Source organism: Salvelinus alpinus, chromosome 21 (assembly GCF_045679555.1).
Source record: "Salvelinus alpinus chromosome 21, SLU_Salpinus.1, whole genome shotgun sequence".
Taxonomy (NCBI): Eukaryota; Metazoa; Chordata; class Actinopteri; order Salmoniformes; family Salmonidae; genus Salvelinus; species Salvelinus alpinus.
In genome coordinates, this window is record NC_092106.1 from 14,535,609 (window position 1) to 14,558,311 (window position 22,703).

The following is a 22,703-nucleotide window of genomic DNA, read 5'->3' on the forward strand; positions in this document are numbered from 1 at the left end:
AAACTCAGTTTTTAACAATTCCTGACATTTAATCTGAGTAAAAATTCCCCGTCTTGGGTCAGTTAGGATCACCACTTTATTTTAAGAATGTGAAATGTCAGAATAATAGTAGAGAGAATGATTCATTTCAGCTTTTATTTCTTTCATCACATTCCCACTGGTCAGAAGTTTACATACACTCAATTAGTATTTGGTAACATTGCCTTTAAATTGTTTAATTTGGGTCAAACGTTTCGGGTAGCCTTCCACAAGCGTCGCACAATAAGTTGGGTGAATTTTGGCCCATTCCTCCTGACAGAGCTGGTGTAACTGAGTCAGGTTTGTAGGCCTCCTTGCTCGCACGCTTTGTCAGTTCTGCCAACAAATCTTCTATAGGATTGTGGTCAGGGCTTTGTGATGGCCACTCCAATACCTTGACTTTGTTGTCCTTAAGCCATTTTGCCACAACTTTGGAAGTATGCTTGGGGTCATTGTCCATTTGGAAGACTCATTTGCGACCAAGCTTTAACTTCCTGACTGATGTCTTGAGATGTTGAGATGAGATGAGATGTTGAGATGTTGAAGGTAGGCCTTGAAATACATCCACAGGTACACCTCCAATTGACTCAAAAGATGTCAATTAGCCTAACAGAAGCTTCCAAAGCCATGACATCATTATCTGGAGTTTTCCAGGCTGTTTAAAGGCACAGTCAACGTAGTGTATGTAAACTTCTGACCCACTGGAATGTTGATACAGTGAATTATAAGGGAAATAATCTGTCTGTAAACAATTATTGGAAAAATGACTTGTGTCAGGCACAAAGTAGATGTCCTAACCGACTTGCCAAAACTATAGTTTGCTAACAAGAAATTTGTGGAGTGGTTGAAAAATGATGACTCCAACCTAAGTGTATGTTAACTTCCGACTTCAACTGTAGCTGACTTAACAAAAGTTACTGAGAAAAAGTAGTTCACTACATCCAAACTACATTGTGAAAAATTCTATATCTGAAATGTCATTGACTACAAATTGCAAGAACAGATCCCTCTGGAGTCAAATGGTAACAGCATGTGTCATTTAGCCTATTAAAGACAAAGTGAGAATTAGGCACACAAAAAGTGTTTCAAGTGAAAATTAGGCAGGTCTAATGCCGAAAAAGATTATTGTCTACTTCACCCATATCGTATTTTTGCAAGTGTGTAGTTCCAGTAGTTACATATATGCATAACTGTATGGCAAAAAAAGTTATTAACTAATAAAAACACTACCAAGATTTTAATTTAGTTGAACTACAACCAAGCTACTGAAAAATGTAATTAAATAGTTTAACGAAATGTATTTCACTACACCACAACACTGATGGTATCAAGCCCTCCTTACCCAACCTTGAACCTATTTGGTGCCAGATCCATCCAATGTGCCATCAGACCTCAACGTAGCTTTGGCATTGAAACTACAGGAAGTTAGCTTGATGTACAGAAAGTGGGCGTGATGTATTTCCTGTGTGTGTTGCAGAGGGCATCTCACTGCGGTCAGTAGTGGACAGTAGCAGCCACAGGGAGCTTCTGGTAGTCAACTGTGACTTGGATCCAGAGTGTGTGGACTCAGAGCTGCGCTTGGCCCTGCAGTGGATCGCTGCCTCCGAGCTGGGCCTGCATGCCGTTTACTTCAGGAAGTGTAAAGACAGGAGGACGTCGAAGGTGGGTGCAGCACAGCACATCCAGGTACACAGGATCTGATTATGCCCGTACATGTGTGTGTATTGTACTCTGTTATCTGCATGTCTTGTGTAGTGCACAAGGAGCATGATAATCTGGCTGAGTGTGATGTCTCAGTTCCAGAGGGTGTTGCAGCTGGTGTCTCAGAAGGCATGGAGGATCGGAGATCTCTTCAACGCTGTCATCCAGTTCTGTAAACTCCACCAGGAAGAGGAGGGCGGAGGCAGCTCTCTATCCAGCCTGTTTGACTGGCTACTGGAGACCCACTAGGCTCTGCCAATCTACACAAACACACACACACACACACACACACACACACACACACACACACACACACACACACACACACACACACACACACACACACACACACACACACACACACACACACACACACACACACACACACACACACACACACACACACACACACACACACCAGCCAATGTCTCCAACTGTGTATGCCCAATGCATCAAACCCAACCATCAAGCCTAGTGTTTCTCAGCACACGTGTGAATCATGAAAAACCCCTAGCCTGGTAGCCAGATCTGTTTGTGCTTTAGCCAATTCATCTTTCATTAATTGTGATGTAAGCCATGACAAGGAACGCTAGAAGTTTTGGCTAAAGCATCAACAGGTCTGGTACTAGGATAGAAACCCTTTCCTGGTCCCAGAATAGTTTGTGCTGTCTTGCCAACTCTTATGGTCAATGGACCAGGAGTAGAAGATTTGGCTGATGCACAAACAGGTCAGACCTTCAGGCTAAAAACCCCATCACACCTGTGATATTACACACCCTCTTATAGGACTGGCTATGGGACTGAGGACTTTCATTAGGCTGCAGTGAGAAGACATGTCTCCCTTTAATAAGATAAGCATGTTTCTCATTTTCTGATGTACGGTCCCTAGTTAGACGAACCCAAGGACAACCCAGCATCAGTTTGGGATGTAGGCCTTATTTATTTAGTGCAAACAAATCAGCCATCTGAGATTTCTAGCCTGCAGAATTTGTATTCCTTTCGTTGTTATATATCCTATACATTACGTTTTCACAATCTGATGTGTTAATTTATAAATGATGTATTTATTACACATGAACACAAACAAGGCACCAATAAAACCCTGTACCCCATTCCCTCAACCCAACGAACTCGAAAAGACACCAGATGATGTTTTAATGTACAGTAGCTATCTTGATGAGACTGTCAGGCAGCAGCCATCGTTCCAGTTAGGCTTTGCTGAGATCACTACTACGCTTGACAGTTGCCCAGAGCCTGTATTCACAAAGCATCTCAGGGCAGGAGTGCTGATCTAGGATCAGATCCCCCCCCCCCCCCCATCCTGGTAATCATATTTATTATGATCTAAAATACAAAACTGATCCTATAGCAGCCCTCCTAATCTGAGATGCTTTGTGAATACGGACCCAGATGATAGTTGTCGTTTACATTGGCCAACATTGTCTACTTCTATTGTAACTTTGTTACTGCTGAAGTTATCTGTCATTCTTCATGTTATCTATTGTTCTTAAGTAAGTTATCTGTCGTTCTTCATGTTCTTTGAGAATTGTTTATTTTGGATAGCTGTACATATTGTAGATTCTTGAACTGCTTCACCTTGATGTAGAAAGACTGCTCTCTATCATTTCATTTGTACTACTTTCAGAAAGACAAAGAAGGTTTAATGTCTAATTTGTACGTGAATCTGGTTTGTCAGGTTTTATCTGCGTAGTGGTACTCTAGTGTTAAATCGTCGGCATTAAAAAGCACACAATTCAACTCTGTTGCTGTAGAAACTGAATGTATCTTTATCTTTTGAGATCAATAAATTCATGTAATATGTGAGCATGAATAGTTTTTATTGAGCAAAAGATGGGTACAGAAAACATTCTTCCGTCCGGCCCATTCACCAATTAACACACAAATAAACACTGATTATCAACACTGAACATGACAGAGGACCAAAGTGACCAGTCCAGGTCAAATCCTAACTGGTGAATGCAGGCTGAAAAGCCCTATAGGCCCTGCTCAAAAGTAGTGCACTTAATAGGGATTGAGTGCCATTTGGGACGCACCCACCGCGCTAAACTGTCTGTCTACAGTGCTACATAGTAAAATGACAGTGGGACCAAATTAATTCACCAAAGCTATCCGGTCGACTGAATCTTACTCCACAGAAACTAGGAGGTCACATGCATTGGGTCAGTGATAACTTCCAGGAAGGGCATCTTCAAATAAGGCCCTGTTGGAGTCATCTTCTTGTTGGGGGATGGACATCAGGAGTCAGACTGGAGTCACCTGTCCAGATGGCCTTCCCTTCCTTCCCTTCAGTAAACTGAAATTCAACTGAAATTCAAAATCAAATTTTGCTAACTCAATGCTGATTTGAAATGGAACTGACCCCAGCCATGACAGAGGGTACATATTACCTGTGATGGTGTCACCCTCGCAGTTGAAGGCAGAGGAGAAGATCTCGTCCATGTGTCCCTCCAGGACCTGAAGATAGACGCCAGACTGGACATCCCACAGGCGAGCCATCTTGTCAGCGCTGGCCGACAGAACTCTACTGGCTTGAGCGTTAAAACAGATCTGCAAGGGAGAAGAAGGGGAGGTTGTAATTGACATAAGTGTATGTATGTGTGTGTGTGTGTGTGTGTGTGTGTGTGTGTGTGTGTGTGTGTGTGTGTGTGTGTGTGTGTGTGTGTGTGTGTGTGTGTGTGTGCGTGCGTGCGTGCGTGCGTGCGTGCGTGCGTGCGTGCGTGCGTGTGTGTGTGTTATGAAAGTGAAGAGGAGTGACGGAGTGAATGGCTGGATGGAGTGTGCAAGAGGAGATAGGAACCACCAATGAGCAGAGCATGGGGACCTTTCAGCACATCAGCACTCTATTCTTAAAAGACTATTAACTGTAAATGGAGCAGGTATTTCCTATGGAGGAATGATTCTAATGGAACAGATAGACAGACTTCAGAGAGATCGACAAGCACACACAGTGAAGTGAAGAAATAAACATGGGGCTGGGATGGTTAAATGACACTGGCTCTGCATTGTCATAAAAGTAAAGTGTGTTTTTATTAAAAGTCTCACGCTGCAGGATTGGAGAGAGAGAGAGAGAAGGGGGGAGCAAAGAGGAGGAGCATGGAGGAGAGACTCCAAATCAGCCAGTGTCATTTAACCATCCCAGCCCCATGTTTATTTCTTCACTTCACTGTGTGTGCTGTGTGTGAGAGCACAGAGGTGTACAATTTGGAGAAAAGAGGACACGAGGGAAGAGAGTGGTGAAAACAGAGAGGAAAAAGAGAAGAGAAAGATGAGGCAGAAGAAGATGGAGTAACTGAATGGTCAGAACACCCACACGGATTCTGTTCAGATAATTACATTCCATATCAATTACTCTTTTACATTTTTTCCTGCATATTTAATCAACAAAACAATTTATTTATTTAGCAGTATTTGGTTCTATGAAATGAATTCTACAGATATTATTTTAATTTAATGGCCCAGTGCAGAAAAAAATTATATATATTTTCACACTATGACGTTTGAATAATACTGTGAAATTGTTAAAATTATGATAATGGCCTTTTAGTGTAAGAGCTGTTTGAAAAAGACCGCCTGAAATTTCAGCCTGTTTTGGTGGGATGGAGTTCTGGCCTGCCTGGTGACATCACTAGGTGGTCAATTAGTTAATAGACCAATAAGAGAGTTCCAAACCTCTGCAAAAAACAGCTAGTTTTCAGTTTTCCCCTCCCGACTCAAATTACTACTTGAGAAATTGCTCCTTGCTAATTATTTTTGACCATTTAAATTGAAAACAATCACAGTAAGGTACTTAATTGTTACCCAGAAATGATTTATTATTGAGATAAAAACGGTTGCATTGGACCTTTAAGAAAAATCTGGAACAACAAAGAGTGGGGGAGCGGGAGATGGTGGGACGACAGTGGAAATTAGAATGGAAGTAAAACAGCGACCGACAGAGAGAAATAGTGGGAGAGAGTGATGAAAAAAGAGATGACAGAGCGGTTAGGAGGCGGGGGGAGGGGAGAGAGGTGTCCTGTTAGGAGGAGATTAGTGTCATAATCCTGTGAAATCATCCTCCTTCCATCCTATTACCGAGGCTGGGCCCTGATGGCTTTCAGTAAACAGACACAAGACAGGCAGCCCAATGAGGCAGCTAGGGGGGATTTGCAACCTGAGTTTAGCGCGCCTAAATAGAACATAATTCACTTTTTATGCGCTTTTCTCTCTAAGCGTATTCTGACCTTGAATTTAAGCATGAGAATAACATGTTCTTCACCCCCTATCCGTTGAACCCTCCTGGGTGGCGCAGTGGTCTAGGGCTAGCTGCGCCACCAGAGTCTCTGGGTTCACGCCCAGGCTCTGTCGCAGCCGGCCGCAACCGGGAGGTCCGTGGGGCGACGCACAATTGGCATAGCGTCGTCCGGGTTAGGGAGGGTTTGGCCGGTAGGGATATCCTTGTCTCAGTATGTAAAATGTAATAAAATGTATGCACTCTACTGTAAGTCGCTCTGGATAAGAGCTCTGCTAAATGACTAAAATGTAATGTAAATGTTAGGGCTGGAGATCAAATAAAACGAATTTGGCGGAGGTGTCTACAGATGCGCCGTATTCTGACCTTGACTCCTTCATAATTCCACCACCTTTACGCACAATGAAATGATGAATAAAGTCGTTCTTTTAGATATATTCTACTTTATGATCCTTGGAGCCAAATGTTAAACCAGTCATATGGCAGCAAACTAAGGCATTTGGACATATCGGCAGGTAGCCTAGTGGTTAAGAGTGTTGGGCCTGTAACTAAAAGGTCGCTGGTTCAATTCCTCTACACGACTAAGTGAAAAATCTGTCGATGTGTCCTTCAGCAAGGCACTATCACTAACTGTTCCTGTAAGTTGCTAAATGTACAGTATATTAACTTTTCCACAGTGAAGTTCATGAAATGCTGTCCTTATAATTTGGGATGACATTTGGAGACTATATGATTTCCAGAATGTTTTAATTATAATATTATTATTAATTATATGCCTAGATTTTTCTCTGTATTTTTACCATTTGTTTCATGTTAAATATTAGTCACTATTGGTAGCCACCATCACTTATACCCACATACACTGACTTTAGTGTTAGTTTCCTTACATTTTGCATTTCTTTCGTCTGTCACGTTTGTATGGTTGTTCCTGAGGATCGGTAACAATAGTGGATTACGGTATATTAGGCTAACGGATTACAAATTGTGCAATAATTAATAATAGCGTTATGAAACGCAGACCATATGTAGCAGTTTTCATATGTAGCAGGGTTTTCAGCAGTTTAATACATGTTAACCATGCCTGCAAAGTCCATTACGCATCTGCATAAGGTAAGTCTGAATACCAACTATTGAGAAGTGTGTAGGAAAGGTGTGTGTAGGAAAGGCATACATTTCCTACGTCTGAATCAGGCAGCCTAGTGGCTGTGGCTCCGAGCAACAAACACGTACACATACACACACAACATGCAGGCATGTGCACACACACACACACAATAACAAATATGCACATACACACACAAACGTACACTGGCAGAACAGTCAAATGGCAGAGCCTGATAAAATCACACACACATTCAGGTTACAGCTGGGTCACCTACAACACAGGCCCGGGTCACATGTGGTTCTATACAGCCGTGGCTAACGCAGTTACACAGTGAGCAGGGGCACAGTGTCATGGTGTTTGGTTAATAAAACAACCAAGGTGTGACATTAAAGGGCTCATGGTATGACTCTATAGGGAACTGAGACAAGAGCAAATGAAAAGTGCCAATCAAATGAGACTACCGGGGGAAGGGGGAATCACAGGTAGACCAGGAATCAGCCTGTATGTAGAGCAGTTCAGACGGGCCCGGATGTTTCTGGAACGCTCTGGCCTGAGGGACACACACCTTCAGGGTCACGTCTCTCTATGTCATCGTCAAGATGTGGTTGACCTAGAAACTGACACAAGAATCAGTAACAGGAGGTAGAAACATCCCCCCGGCAAGCGCACTGCCGTCCTCATCCCTCCTGTCCAGTCCTGTACCCTTGTGAGTCTGACGGATGCTCTGAGGCAGACAAAGAGACAGAGAGAGAGAGGGGCCATTTTGGATCCTGTTTGAACCATTACCTGTCTCAGCGACTCACCTTGGGTATCTCTCCGTCGTGTCCCTCCAGTCTGGAGATGCACTGGTAGCTGGCAGCGCTGTACACTCTCGCTGTGCCTAAGAGTCAGGGGAAATATTGATTTCTCAAAACACCCGGAAGTATTGCTTGAGCGAAGATGAAGTTTAACCTTAAAATAAAATTAATTAAAGTAAGCTGGCCTGGTTAGTCATACACCATAGTTGCCGGAACTATCCTGGAAAAGACAATGTGAAAAATACATTTTCAAGCCAACACAGTATGATCTGGGTTGGCATGATAGTGTGAAATGGGGGTGTCTGGGTACAGTACGGATATAATTGTTCAGTGCCTGGGACATTGTTCAATCCAGGAACTTTGTATTGACAGTCATGGAAACAGTAGAGATAGAGGTACCCCATAATTAAATAGAACACCATTAGTATGATATACTGTGTATACTGTATCTCTGTGGTCATACTGTCAGCTGAGGCAGTGGCTATGAGTTGACCGGTGTAGTCAAAACACACATCCAGCACCTCGTCTTCATGGCTGCTAGTGTGGCCATTCACTTCCCACTCGCTGCCTCCCACACCTGGTGTGTACTGAACTCTAGAACAACGAGGAATTTGGACATAAATGATGGACATTATCGAACAAAACAAACATTTCTTGTGGAACTGGGATTCCTGGGAGTGCATTCTGATGAAGATCATCAAAGGTAAGTGAATGTTTATAATGTTATTTCTGACTTCTGTTGACTGCACAATATGGCTGATATATTTGTGTCTTGATTGGGCTCTGAGCGCCGACTCAGATTATTGCATGGTTTTCTTTTTCCGTAAAGCTTTTTTAAAATCTGACACAGCGGTTGCATTAAGGAGGAGTGCATCTAAAATTCCATGCATAACACTTGTATTTTCATCAACATTTATAATGAGTATTTCTGTAAATGGATGTGGCTCTCTGCAAAATCACCGGATGTTTTGAAACTTCTGAACGTAATTTTGGGATATAAATATGAACTTTACCAAACAAAACATACATGTATTGTGTAACATGAAATCCTATGAGTGTCATCTGATGAAGATCATCAAAGGTTAGTGATTCATTTCATCTATATTTCTGCTTTTTGTGAATCCTGGCTGTGTTATTCTAGGAATAGGCACTCACCTAACATAATCGTTTGGTTTGCTTTCGTCATAAAGCCTTTTTGAAATCGGACACTGTGGCTGGATTTACAACAAGTGTATCTTTAAAATGCTGTAAAATACATGTATGTTTGAGGAATTTTAATTATGGGATTTCTGTTGTTTTGAATTTGGCGCCCTGCAGTTTCACTGGCTGTTGAAGAGGTGGGACGCTACCGTCTCACGTACCCTAGAGAGGTTAAATGATAGGAGACTCTACTAGAGAAAGAGAGAGAAAGAGAGAGAGGATGTGAGAGAGGATGAGAGCTCACCCTACTGCTTTTGTCCATGGAGCCGGTGATGAGAAGGGAGCAGTCCCAGTCAAACTGAACACTAATGATCTCCCCTCTGTGACCTATCAGTGTGTGGACACGCCTGGTAGAATGAGAGTAGGGCGGTAATGGTGGTTAGACAATGACACAAACACATGGATGGACACGCAAACACACACACACACACACACACGGATGGACACACAAACACTCCACACTGTCCTTTCCCACCTGGACAAAAGGAACACCTATGTGAGAATGCTGTTCATTGACTACAGCTTAGCGTTCAACGCCATAGAGCCCACAAAGCTCATCACTAAGCTAAGGACCCTGGGACTAAACACTTCCCTCTGCAACTGGATCCTGGACTTCTTGATGGGCCGCCCCCAGGTGGTAACGGTAGGCAACAACACATCTGCTCCCCTCAGGGGTGCGTGCTTAGTCCCCCCCATGAACTCCCTGTTCACCCACGACTGCGTGGCCAAGCATGACTCCAACACCATTCAATTTGCTGATGACACAGCAGTGGTAGGCCTGATCACTGACAATGATGAGACAGCCTATAGGGAGGAGGTCAGAGACCTGGCAGTGTGGTGCCAGGATAACAACCTCTCTCTCATTTGTGAGCAAGACAAAGGAGATGATTGTGGACTACATTAACATCGACGGGACTGAAGTGGAGCGAGTCGAGAGTTTCAAGTTCCTTGGTGTCCACATCACCAACAAACTATCATGGTCCAAACACACCAAGACAGTTGTGAAGAGGGCACGACAACACCTTTTCCCCCTCAGGAGACCGAAAAGATTTGGCATGTGTAACGGTTTTCTTCCATAGTTGAAGGAGAGGACAAAAATGCAGCGCGGTTATTGTTCAACATGTTTAATCTGACAATAAACGGGAACACTATACAAACAACAAAATAACAAATGTGAAAACCGAGACAGACCTATCTGGTGCAGAACACAAACACAGAGACAGGAAACAATCACCCACAAAATCCCAACACAAAACAAGCCTCCTATATATGATTCTCAATCAGGGACAACGATTACCAGCTGCCTCTGATTGAGAACCATATTAGGCTGGACACAGAAACAGACAAACTAGACACACAACATAGAATTCCCACCCAGCTCACGTCCTGACCAACACTAAACAAGCAAAACACATAGGAACTCTGGTCAGGACGTTACAGCATGGGTCCCCAGATCCTCAAAAGGTTCTACAGCTGCACCATCGAGAGCATCCTGTCCGGTTGCATTACCGCCTAGTATGGCAACTGCTCAGCATCTGACCGGAAGGCGTTACAGAGGGTAGTGCGTACAGCCCAGTACATCACTGGGGCCAAGCTTCCTGACATCCAGGACATATATACTAGACGGTGTCAGAGGAAGGCCCAAAAAATTATCAAAGACTCCAGTCACCCAAATCATAGACTGTTCTCTCTGACTCTGCACGCAAGTGGTACTGGAGCGGCAAGTCAAGGACCAAAAGGCACCTTAACAGCTTCTAACCACAAGCCATAAGACTGCTGAGCAACTAAACTAATCAAATGGCCACCCAGACTATTTACATTGAACCCCCCCCCCCCCTGTTTTTACACTGCTGCTACTCACTGTTTATTATCTATGCATGTACCACCGCACATTGAGTCGGTACCGGTACCTCCTGTATATAGCCTCGTTATTGTTATGTAAATGTCTTGCGTTACCTTGTGATTGATTCGATTTTTATTTAGTAAATATTTTATTAACTCTAAGTAAGCAATTCACGGTAAGGTTGTATTCGGCGCATGTGACAAATACAATTTGATTTGATTTGATTGTAAGACACACATGGATGGACACGCAAACACACACACACACAAACGCATGAATGGACACACAAACACTCACACACATGGATGGACACGTGATCACACACACACACACACACAAGCACATGGATGGACACGCAAACACACAGACACATATGGATGGACACGCAAACACACACACATTGATGGACACGCAAAAACACACACAAACACTTGGGCTCTCACCTCCCAGATGGAACATCCCACAGAGAAACAGTGTGGTCAAAGGAGCCAGTGACTAGCTGGTCACCCACTGTGTTAAACGACAAGGAGATGATATCTGCTGAGTGGCCCTGAGAGAGGAAGGAGAGAGAAGGGGAGGGGGAGAAGGAGGGAGGGGGGGGGAGAAGGAGGGAGGGAGAGTGAGGGGAAGAGAGAGGGAGGGAGAGAGAAAGAGAGAGGGAACAAAAAAACAAACATGAAAGAGAGAAGAGAATTCGATTCGTTACACTTGCAGAGTTCACAAAAGAACAGTCAAATAAACGAGCTATTCTTTCTCCTTTGAAAAAGCTAAATTGCACAATTTCATCCAATTCAGTTCGAGGAAGACATTTTCCTTTTTGTGCTCGAGTCACCATATTCACCAGCATGACTAATGTAAGAATAATTGAAGTAGGAGATGTAGAGAAGAGGTAGAGAGGAGGCATAGAGAGGAGCACACAGAATCGCCTCTCTGGAACACATAGCCACATAGTTTGCCCACGTGCAGCAGGAAACTGCTGCATGTCCTGTAGTTGAGTATGTAGATAGATAGATAGATAGATAGATTACCTAATGACTGCATTACAGTCACAGCTTCATACACACATATGATGGTAGAATAGAACACAGTAAGCAGGGTGACTGCTGGACCAGCACATGAATGATCATATAAAAGAATTAATAGATGAATGCATATCAATGACTGAATTAAGTCATTAATGAATGGATGTGGACTTGGATGATTGTGAGAGTGTGTGGTGATGAGAGGAAAGGAGAGAAGAGAAAGGCGAGTGAGAGAGAGAGCTAATTTCTGTCAGTGTAGCCACCTCCTCTCCAGTCTGGACGTCCCATAGCTTGGCCGTAGTGTCCATGCTACCCGTGGCCACCAAGGTTGGTTAAACGCCAAACATACCTGGTCGGCACCGAAAACTGTGTTGGCTGCCATTCACATAGAAAATCAGATTCGAAACTCACTGAAATCCTATTTATACTGAAAGACAAGTCCAATCTCTCAGAAAGTCCAATCTTTAGATTAGAAAGTCCCTCCTACTATTTCCACAGTGTGTCCTCGGAAGGTGTGGAAACATTTGCCCGTCTTGGCTCTCCACATCCTGCAGGTCTTATCAAAGGACCCAGTGGCAATCTTGTACCTGGATTAAAGAAGAAGATGAAGGTAAGATTTGAGTTAGGAAAAATACTTTCTTTTGACCACCAACAACTCTTTCCCAACGGAGGAACATAGGATAGGCATTAGGCTCTCTGGGACCTAAGAGTCTCAGTCGGAGTACTGATCTAGGATCAGTTTAGCCTTTTAAATCATAATGAATCAGATTATATGGACAGGGGGGGACCTGATCCTAGATCAGCACTTCTACTCTGAGACGCTTTATGAATAAAGGTCCTGGTGTTTTTATACCTGGGGTAGATTAACAGGAAGGTGGTCACCCCTAGGGGTTGTTGAAGGCAATGGCGTACACCACGTACCTGTGGCCCTCCAGTGTGTGCAGTCCCTCGCCTGACGCCGTGTCCCATATTTTACATGTCCTGTCATAGCTCCCAGTTATAAAACTTCAGTCACACGAGCGCCTGCAAGAGAGAAGGGAGGAGGACATTTCTTTTTACTCTGAGGCGGTTTACTTGACTGCATTAATCCAATTTACATCTATACGTTTGACCGTAATACCCATACATAATACATCTGGCTTTGATGTGCTGAGGAAGAGTCCTGAATTCTACAATTCCCACCCACTGCTGCCATCTAGGGTTCAAATGAGGAATTACAGGATGGCTGTACTGCATTACACAATGCACTGCAGTGTGGTCATACCAGTTAATGGCTGTCTATGGCTGCATCCCAATTCTTCACCGTTTTCCCAGTGTGCACTTGCACACAAGGGTGGATGATAATGTGTCAGGCAATGACAATATCATTAAGAAGAGAGCCTAATGAAAATGAATAGGTAGCTCAGAAAGATGGAAACTGTATTTGACCTTGAAGAGGTAGAACCTGCGGTTGTCCTGCTGACCCAGTTTCTCCTGCAGTCTGAGGATCAATAGTTTGACTTGTTCGATGCGTGATACTGTGATCAGTGGCTCCGATTCCCTGAGCTCTGATATCAACTCCTTGGTCTGTCCTGTATGGATAGATATGTGTCAGAGTGATGCATCATGGTCATTGAAAATAGGGGAATAGACGTCATACTGTATTGCAGGATCAGTGACGAAGTTGTGAAGAACTAGTGGGTGTGTTCTTCTACCTGTATCATCATCATCATCATACTACACTAGCACTAGTATAATAAATTGCATACATACAGAGCTGCCAACTCTAACGCATTGGCCATGAGACTCTTCTTATTTCTCATGCATTGAACATTACTTTTTTTTTTTTTTCTAATTAGTCTATTGTATAGTCATCGCATTAACTTTTCAACTGTGCTCCAAATCGTTTTGAAATCGGAGCATCAGCGCCTACAATTTAACATCACGAGCGGAACCTCTATCATTGCCCTGTCTTGCCCCAGTACTGTGAACCGCGTCACATTGAAATGTATGATTGGTCTAGTTATGTGAGGGATCAAGGGGATTGGATGCATGTTTTAAAGAAACGCCCCTCAAGATTGGAGTGGAGCTGAATGGAGAAAGAGAACGTTCTGCGCTGAGTTTATAAAACTGTAAAAAGAGAAGCATGGTAGCATTTATGTAAAATGTTGTCAACAAGATGTGGTTGATGTTACTCCCGTCCATGAATCTATTGCAGAATGCAGCCTTTTGACAGTATGTACTAAAGTCAATCTAATCCATACTTGCATTAGTCCCCTCGTTTGGTGTTTGGCATTTAGGATGTGACAACAAAAAGGCAGCAGACAGACAGACATACAGTATGTTTTAGCAGGAAAGTTTGGTAGGGTGACCTTTCGTAACTGTAAAAATTATTTTGTCAAACAGATTGTGAACCCAAAAGGGCATGATTGATTCTAGAGTGGAAAAATAAATATACAAATAATACAGTATGTTTTAGCAGGAAAGTTTGGTAGGGTGACCTTTCGTAACTGTAAAAATTATTTTGTCAAACAGATTGTGAACCCAAAAGGGCATGATTGATTCTAGAGTGGAAAAATAAATATACAAATAATTTGGTTAGGGTGTAGTAGCAGCTTTATGTCACCTTGTCTTCAGGATATTTACTTTATTTAGTCTGATCAGTGGAACAATTATCATTCTTAACAATGGGCTAAAATATAGGGTAATTACTGTGCATGTCAGCAAGAACACTACTGCTTCAAGTTCCTCGGTGTACACATCACTGACAATCTGAAAGGGTCCACCCACACAGACAGTGTGGTGAAGAAGGTGCAACAGCAGGGCTCTCCAGAGGGTGGTGCGGTCTGCCCAACGCATCACCAGGGGCACACTGCCTGCCCTCCAGGACACCTACAACACCCAATGTCACTGGAAGGCCAAAAAGATCATCATGGACATCAACCACCCAAGCCACGGCCTGTTCACCCCACTACCATCCAGAAGGCAAGGTCAGTATAGGTGCATCAAAGCTGGGACCGAGAGACTGAAAAATAGCTTCTATCTCAAGGCCATCAGACTGTTAAATAGTCATCACCAGCCGGCTACCACCCGGTTACTCAACTCTGCACCTTAGAGGCTGCTGCCCCATATACAAAGACATGGAATCACTGGTCACTTTAATAATGGAACACTAGTCACTTTAATAATGATTACATACTGCTTTACTCATTTCATATGTATATACTGTATTCTATTCTACTGTATTTAGTCAATGCCACTCCAACATTGCTCATCCTAATATTTATATATTTCTTAATTCCATTATTTTACCTTTAGATTTGTGTGCATTGTTGTGAATTGTTAGATAATACTGCACTGTTAGAGCTAGGAACACAAGCATTTCCATTCCTTTGCGGCCAGTGGCCGTTGCGCCCTTGAGCTGAATATCATCATTATAATTCCCTTCTCCTGGTTGCTTGATCCAAAGCACCTTTCACTCACATACCTCAATTCTCATTAGCCAATGCCCGTCATGTGATCGGGTCTTTCTCACAGGCTACAAGTGAAGACAACTGCACCCTTCCTTATCCAATTCGGAGGTGCATATTGAAGATATTGGAAGAACTGTCCACATGTACTTTTCATCAGCCAACAAGATGAGTAGGCCTAACAAACAGGAAAAGCACTAGCCTATGTCAATCTACTATCCCCATAGTACAAAAGTTGACTTATTCTATTTTGTGCGAGAAATAAATATTCAAAACGTAGTCTGGGACAGTTGTGGGATCCGATAGAGCCCAAATTAATACAACGCTTAGCATTAAAAAAATCTTGTTTAAGCAATGAGGCTGATGCAACAGATCAGAACGTTTAGCTTAAAATGTTGACAAACTATTTGTATCAGGAATCAAGGTAAGACCCAGATGCACGTCGAATTGGCAATGATTTAATATTCCAACAGGGGTAGGCAATAGACATGTCAAGGCAGGCAGGGGTCAGTAAACCAGAGGTGGGGCAACGATACCGGACGGCAGGCAGGCTCAGGGTCAGGGTAGGCAGAAGTCAACAATCCAGAGGTGGGGCAAAGGTACAGGATGGCAGGCAGACTCAGGGGCAGGCAGAGTGATCAGGCTGGTGGGCTCAGAGTCAGGACAGGCAAGAGACAAAGGACTGTGAGACATAGGTTTGACTCTGGACACATGAAAGGTGGGATGTATACAAAGGGCAACAGAAGACAAACAGCAGAGGGGCTAATATTCTTGGAAATGGGAAATGGGCCGATAAACCGGGGGGAGAGTTTGCAGGATTCCACCTGGAGGGGCAGTTCCCGGGTGGATAGCCATACTTTCTGCCCGAGACGATACCGGGAAGCCAATGTCCGATGGCGATCCGCTTGTCGTCAATTTCTGGAGGTGGTCTTGAGGCGGGCTGACCGGGCTGACCGGGCTCTCCTCCAGGTACGACGACAGCGGCGGACAAACATCTGGGAAGAAGGTACGCCGGCCTCTTCCTCCTGCTCGGGGAAGAGCGGGGGCTGATACCCCAGGGAACACTCAAACAGAGATAGGCCCGTGGCAGAGCAGGGAAGGGTGTTGCGGGCATTCTCGACCCACACCAGCTGCTGGCTCCAGGAGGTGGGGTTGGCGGAGACCAACGGAGACCAGAGTAGTCTCAAGATCCTGGTTGGCACGCTCCGACTGGCCATTGGACTGGTGGTGGAACCCAGAGGACAGGTTGGCCAACACCCCAGAACGCCTTCCAGAACGCCTTCCAGAACCGGAACGAGAACTGAGGCCCCCGGTCGGAGACCATGTCCACGGGCAGTCCATTGATCCGGAAGATGTGCTGCACCATGAGCTGGGCTGTCTCCTTGGCCGAGGGTAGTTTGGGGAGAGGAACGTCTTTGGAAAACCGGTCGACCACAGTCAGGATGGCAGTGTTGCCCTCAGACGGGGGGAGACCCGTGACAAAATCCTGGGATATGTGGGACCAGGGACAGTGAGGGACAGGCAGTGGTTGCAGAAGACCTGACGGAGCTTGCCGAGGAGTCTTATTCTGAGCACAGACCGTGCAGGCGAAGACAAACGTGGCGACAGCCGGGAACCATCGTAAGCCACCAAAAGCGTTGTCGCACGAAGGCCAGGGTCCGACGGGAGCCCGGGTGGCAGGCAAGCCTGGAGGAATGGGCCCGCTCCAGGACCGCGGAGCGGACAGTGTCAGGCACAAACATCCAATTATCAGGGCCCCCCCAGGGTTCAGCTGGGACAGCTGCGCCTCCCGGACCTGTTTCCCTATACCCCAGTTGAGCGCCGTCACGAGGTGGGAAGGATGGTCTCGGGCTCCGGGGTGGTACCAGTGGGGCTATAGCGGCTGGACAGTTTATCCGGCTTGACATTCTTGGATCCCGGCCAGTAAGAGAGGAAGAAGTTGAACTGTGTGAACAGCAGGGCCCATCTGGCTTGCCTGGAGTTGAGGCACTTGGCGGTGCGGAGATACTCCAGGTTCTTGTGGTCAGTCCACACGATGCATGGGTGTTCCGCCCCCTCCAGCCAGTGCCTCCATTCCTCCAACGCTATCTTCACAATGAGAAGCTCGCGATTCCCCACATCGTAGTTATTTTCCGTGGCATTGAGGCGGTATGCAGCTTGAGGTCCAGGGCAGAACGCTGGGACAGGACCTCCCCCACTCCGACATCAGAACCATCGGCCTCCACCACGAACTGACGGTAATGGTCCGGATGAACTAAGATGGGAGCTGTAGTGAAGCGATGTTCAAGGTCCCGGAACACCCGGTCAGCAGCTGGAGATCACATGAACAGAACCTTGGGCAAGGTGAATGCGGACAGAGGGGAAGCCAGGATGCTGTAACTCTAGATAAAGCAGCGATAGAAGTTGGCGAACCCCAGGAAGCATTGCAGCTGCACCCTGGAAGTAGGCTGGGGTCAATCCACCACCGCTCTCACCTTCCCGGGATCCATTTGCACACTCCCTGCGGCGATGATGAAACCTAGAAAAGGGATGGTGGAACGATGGAACTGGCACTTCTCTGCTTTTACAAACAGCTGGTTCTCCCGTGAGCCTCCCTCATTGTCATCACATGTCATCAGAGTGCGCAGCTGAACACTGTATGCTGGAAAACACCCGGTTTGTTATTTTGATTAAAACAAAACCTATATTAATTAAATAAGAATACCAAACTTGTTTTTGCAGGGATTCCGTGACGCGTTTAGCTTTAAAAAGCTAGGAAACACTGCTAACCAAACAATAATGCTAGGTGGCTGTACTACAGACACCGGTCGTCATCGTGGGAAAGACGCATTGTTAAAAACTTTTGAAAAACAACTGGTTGCAGTAAAGAGTAAAGAACCAACCTTTGTGGCCTGCTGGAGGTCATTTTGCAGGGCTCTGGCAGTGCTCCTCCTTGCACAAAGGCGGAGGTAGCGGTCCTGCTGCTGGGTTGTTGCCCTCCTACGGCCTCCTCCACGTCTCCTGATGTACTGGCCTGTCTCCTGGTAGCGCCTCCATGCTCTGGACACTACGCTGACAGACACAGCAAACCTTCTTGCCACAGCTCGCATTGATGTGCCATCCTGGATGAGCTGCACTACCTGAGCCACTTGTGTGGGTTGTAGACTCCGTCTCATGCTACCACTAGAGTGAAAGCACCGCCAGCATTCAAAAGTGACCAAAACATCAGCCAGGAAGCATAGGAACTGAGAAGTGGTCTGTGGTCACCACCTGCAGAACCACTCCTTTATTGGGGGTGTCTTGCTAATTGCCTATAATTTCCACCTTTTTAGCTGTGTTACCTGTCCAGGGTTATCGGCTCCCTACTACAATACTATAGTAGTAGCGTACTAACCTCAGGTTGTTTGTGTAATCGCTGAGCTCCGTCTGTCAATCAACAACTTTCTCAAAGGGCACTACTTCTGGTCTACTGACACACCCTCCACCTCCAAATTGATCCTGCTCCAGAGTACAGGCCTCGGTGTAACGCTCAATCCTTCGATGATAAACGCGAATCCGACCATCACCCCTGGTGAGACAAAACCGCAACTCGTCAGTGAAGAGCACTTTTTGCCAGTCCTGTCTGGTCGAGCGACGGTGGGTTTGTGCTCATAGACAACGTTGTTGCCGGTGATGTCTGGTGAAGACCTGCCTTAAAACAGGCCTACAAGCCCTCAGTCCAGCCTCTGTCAGCCTGTTGCGGACCGTCTTAGCACTGATGGAGGGATTGTGCGTTCCTGGTGTAACTCGGGCAGTTGTCTGCAGTCATCTGCAGTCCTCATGCCTCCTTGCAGCATGCCTAAGGCACGTTCACACAGATGAGCAGGGACCCTGGGCATCTTTCTTTTGTTGTTTTTCAGAGTCAGTAGAAAGGCCTCTTTAGTGTCCTAAGTTTTCATAACTGCGACCTTAATTGCCTACTGTCTGTAAGCTGTTAGTGTCTTAATGACCGTTCCACAGGTGCATGTTCATTAATTGTTTATGGTTCATTGAACAAGCATGGGAAAGTGTTTAAACCCTTTACAACCCTTTTCTGTGAAGTTATTTGCACATTTGTGGCCTGCTGGATGTAATTTTGCAGGGCTCTGGCAGTGCTCCTCCTTGCACAAAGGCGGAGGTAGCGGTCCTGCTGCTGGGTTGTTGCCCTCCTACGGCCTCCTCCACGTCTCCTGATGTACTGGCCTGTCTCCTGGTAGCGCCTCCATGCTCTGGACACTACGCTGATAGACACAGCAAACCTTCTTGCCACAGCTCGCATTGATGTGCCATCCTGGATGAGCTGCACTACCTGAGCCACTTGTGTGGGTTGTAGACTCCGTCTCATGCTACCACTAGAGTGAAAGCACCGCCAGCATTTAAAAGTGACCAAAACATCAGCCAGGAAGCATACAAAACATCAGCCAGGAAGCATAGGAACTGAGAAGTGGTCTGTGGTCACCACCTGCAGAACCACTCCTTTATTGGGGGTGTCTTGCTAATTGCCTATAATTTCCACCTTTTGTCTATGCCATTTGCATAACAGCATGTGAAATTTATTGTCAATCAGTGTTGCTTCCTAAGTGGACAGTTTGATTTCACAGAAGTGTGATTGACTTGGAGTTACATTGTGTTGTTTAAGTGTTCCCTTTATTTTTTTGAGCAGTGTACTTAAAGCTCCATTGTTAGATTGTTTTAACTACTCCTATACAAATGGTAGTCTGTCAGGTACTCAGCAGGAAGGTCTGATTTCACTATTATTAAAACAAGACCCAGATGGCAAATATAAAGATCCAGTGTATCTAAAAAACTTGCACTTCAATGTTGTGATGTAAAAATACTAGCGAAATGCATAGCACTCAGAATTAATAGGGTTTACCGGGTATTGTTCATCCTGATCAGACAGGTTCTTTACATGGACGATACATTGGAGATAATGTACGACAACTACAAGAGATAATAGAACATCATGAAACATCTAAGAAGCCAGGCCTGGTATTTATAGCAGATTTTGAAAAGGCATTTGATAAAGTAAGACTGGATTTTATTTATAAATGTCTGGATTTTTTCAATTTCGGTGATTCTCTTATAAAATGGGTAAAAGTAATGTATAGCAACCCCAGGTGTAACATAGTAAATAACAGCTACTTCTCAGAGAGTTTTGAGATGTCAAGAGGAGTTAAACAAGGGTGTCTGCTGTCACCATATCTATTCGTTATGGCCATCGAAATGCTAGCTATTAAAATCAGATCCAATAACAACATTATAGGATTAGAAATCCAAGGCTTAAAAACAAAGGTGTCCATGTATGCCGATGACACAAGTTTTATATTAAGTCCGCAAGCTAGATCCCTGCAATGTCTCATTGAAGATCTAGATAACTTTTCTGGACTCTGGACTAAAACCTAATTATGATAAGTGTACAATACTACGTATTGGATCTTTAAAAAATACAACTTTTATATTAACCTGCAGTTTACCTATAAAATGGGCTGACGGTGAAGTAGACATACTTGGTATTCATATCACAAAGATATTAATAAGCTCTCCACAATGAATTTCAATAGAAAACTTGTAAAAATAGACAAGATCCTGCAACCATGGAGAGGTAATATTTAGTCATATCTCAGTTTACTCACTTACTTATGGTGCTGCCTACTCCTGAAGATTCGTTTTTCAAATCATATGAGCAAAAAATATTTCGCTTTATCTGGGACACTAAACCAGACAAAATATAGCGTGCCTATCTATATAATGAATATGAATTGGGTGGGTTGAGATGATTAAATATAAAAGCACTAAACCTCTCTCTAAAAGCTTAACTTATTAAAAGGTTTTTCTTGAACCCTAAATGGTTCTCAAGTAGATTACTAAGAAAAACTCATCCATTGTTTAAAAATGGCCTTTTTGCAGATTGCCATGTCTCATTTTCGATTAATTGAAAATGATACTTTTGTCAAAGTATCTCTCTTTAACAAACAAGCATTGCAGAGATGGCTACAATTTCAATTTCATCCCCCTGAAAAGATAGAACAAATATTACAACAAACATGGCTGAACTCAAATGTGCTGGTTGATAAAATACTGGTATTTATGGATATCTTTTTTGAAAAGGGTATTTTGTTCTTAAATTATATTGTAAATTGGAAAAGTTGAGTTATGTCTTTCATGGAACTTTAAGAATTGTACGGGAAGGTCTGCTCAATCCAAGAGTACAACCAATTGGTTACAGAATTACCCCAAAAATGGAGGAGGCAGGGAACTGGTCTGTCTGCCCAATATAAAGGATTAAAATTGGCGGAGGAATAAAAATAGCATAAATAGGCAAGTATACCAGTTTCATTTCAGGACCAGTATGTTGACCACTGTGCCATACAGATTGGTAAATAGTTGGGGAAGAGATTTTTGATGTACCGATTTCATGGTACAGGGTGTATGAGTTGATATATAAAACAACGCAAGATTCAGGACTTCGTGCTTTTCAGCTAAAATTATTATATAGAATTCTTGCCACCAAATTTTTTTTGAATATTTGGGGCATAAAATCATCGAAACTGTTTGCTGTGAGGATACTAAATCAATACACCATTTATTTCTGGACTCAGGTTCAGGAATGGCTGAAAATGCATGACATTGATCTAAAATTGACCCTAGAAATAGTACTGTTAGGAGATCTGGAGAGACCGGGTCAGTCAATTACTAATATACTAATACTCTTAGTAAAAATATTTATCTTCAATTCGTAATCTGGGGATTCTATTCGATTAGATAGATTGAAATTGTATGTTAAAAATCACAGCATAGTTGAAAGACATATGTTGCGTAGAAATCCAAAGAGGTTGGCCAGCAGAGATAGGTGGGATGGCCTGAGGGAAGCTGAAGGTTGGGATGTGGAATTGGAGACAAGTGGGAGTAGAGTTGCTGGGCGGGAGATAGAATGATGGTCAAAGATAAAGTATAGAAAGTATAAAAAACAAAGTCCCAATAAAACATAATAAAATGTAAGTTTGAATGACACTGAGGGGCAGGGTCTTTACTGCTAATGCCGGTTTGCCTGAGGCTGAGGTGTTTGTACACATGCATATACACACACTCTCATTCAAATACACACATACACGAACACACAATATGTAAATAGTGCCAGACATGCACTCAAACTAGTGGTGTAACAAACCTTAGTTGATCCGTGATCCGTACGGATCACCCCCCACGGTTCGGCACACATGTGAACCGCGGATCAATTGCAAAGTTTAACAATCATAGTGTGAAATACAGTTTTAATGCCGCAGTTACTTTTTAAAGTAATACTTCCCTAAATCTCGATG

General features: G+C 44.1%; 1 protein-coding gene and 1 long non-coding RNA gene across 9 annotated transcripts in view; one reads left to right on the forward strand and one right to left on the reverse strand.

The window, feature by feature from the left end:
• The window catches only part of LOC139548563 (A-kinase anchor protein SPHKAP-like), a 179,076-nt gene extending 175,533 nt beyond the window's left edge, over positions 1–3,543 (forward strand). For 6 of the 8 annotated variants that reach the window (XM_071358292.1, XM_071358299.1, XM_071358296.1 and 3 more), the window contains 2 exons: positions 1,496–1,704; positions 1,816–3,543. In XM_071358292.1, the coding sequence (XP_071214393.1) occupies positions 1,496–1,704; positions 1,816–1,968 (362 nt within the window). In that variant the 3' untranslated portion in view covers positions 1,969–3,543. The remainder of the gene's footprint in view (positions 1–1,495; positions 1,705–1,815) is intronic. The other 2 variants (XM_071358295.1, XM_071358298.1) reach the window with 1 other exon arrangement.
• LOC139548566 (uncharacterized) overlaps positions 3,022–22,703 on the reverse strand; it is a 29,391-nt gene continuing 9,709 nt past the window's right edge. Inside the window, exons 4-10 of the long non-coding RNA XR_011669717.1 lie at positions 13,364–13,506; positions 12,857–12,958; positions 11,357–12,522; positions 7,877–9,417; positions 7,535–7,690; positions 4,128–4,287; positions 3,022–4,044 (exon numbers count right to left, since the gene is read on the reverse strand). This is a non-coding gene — a long non-coding RNA (uncharacterized lncRNA). The remainder of the gene's footprint in view (positions 4,045–4,127; positions 4,288–7,534; positions 7,691–7,876; positions 9,418–11,356; positions 12,523–12,856; positions 12,959–13,363; positions 13,507–22,703) is intronic.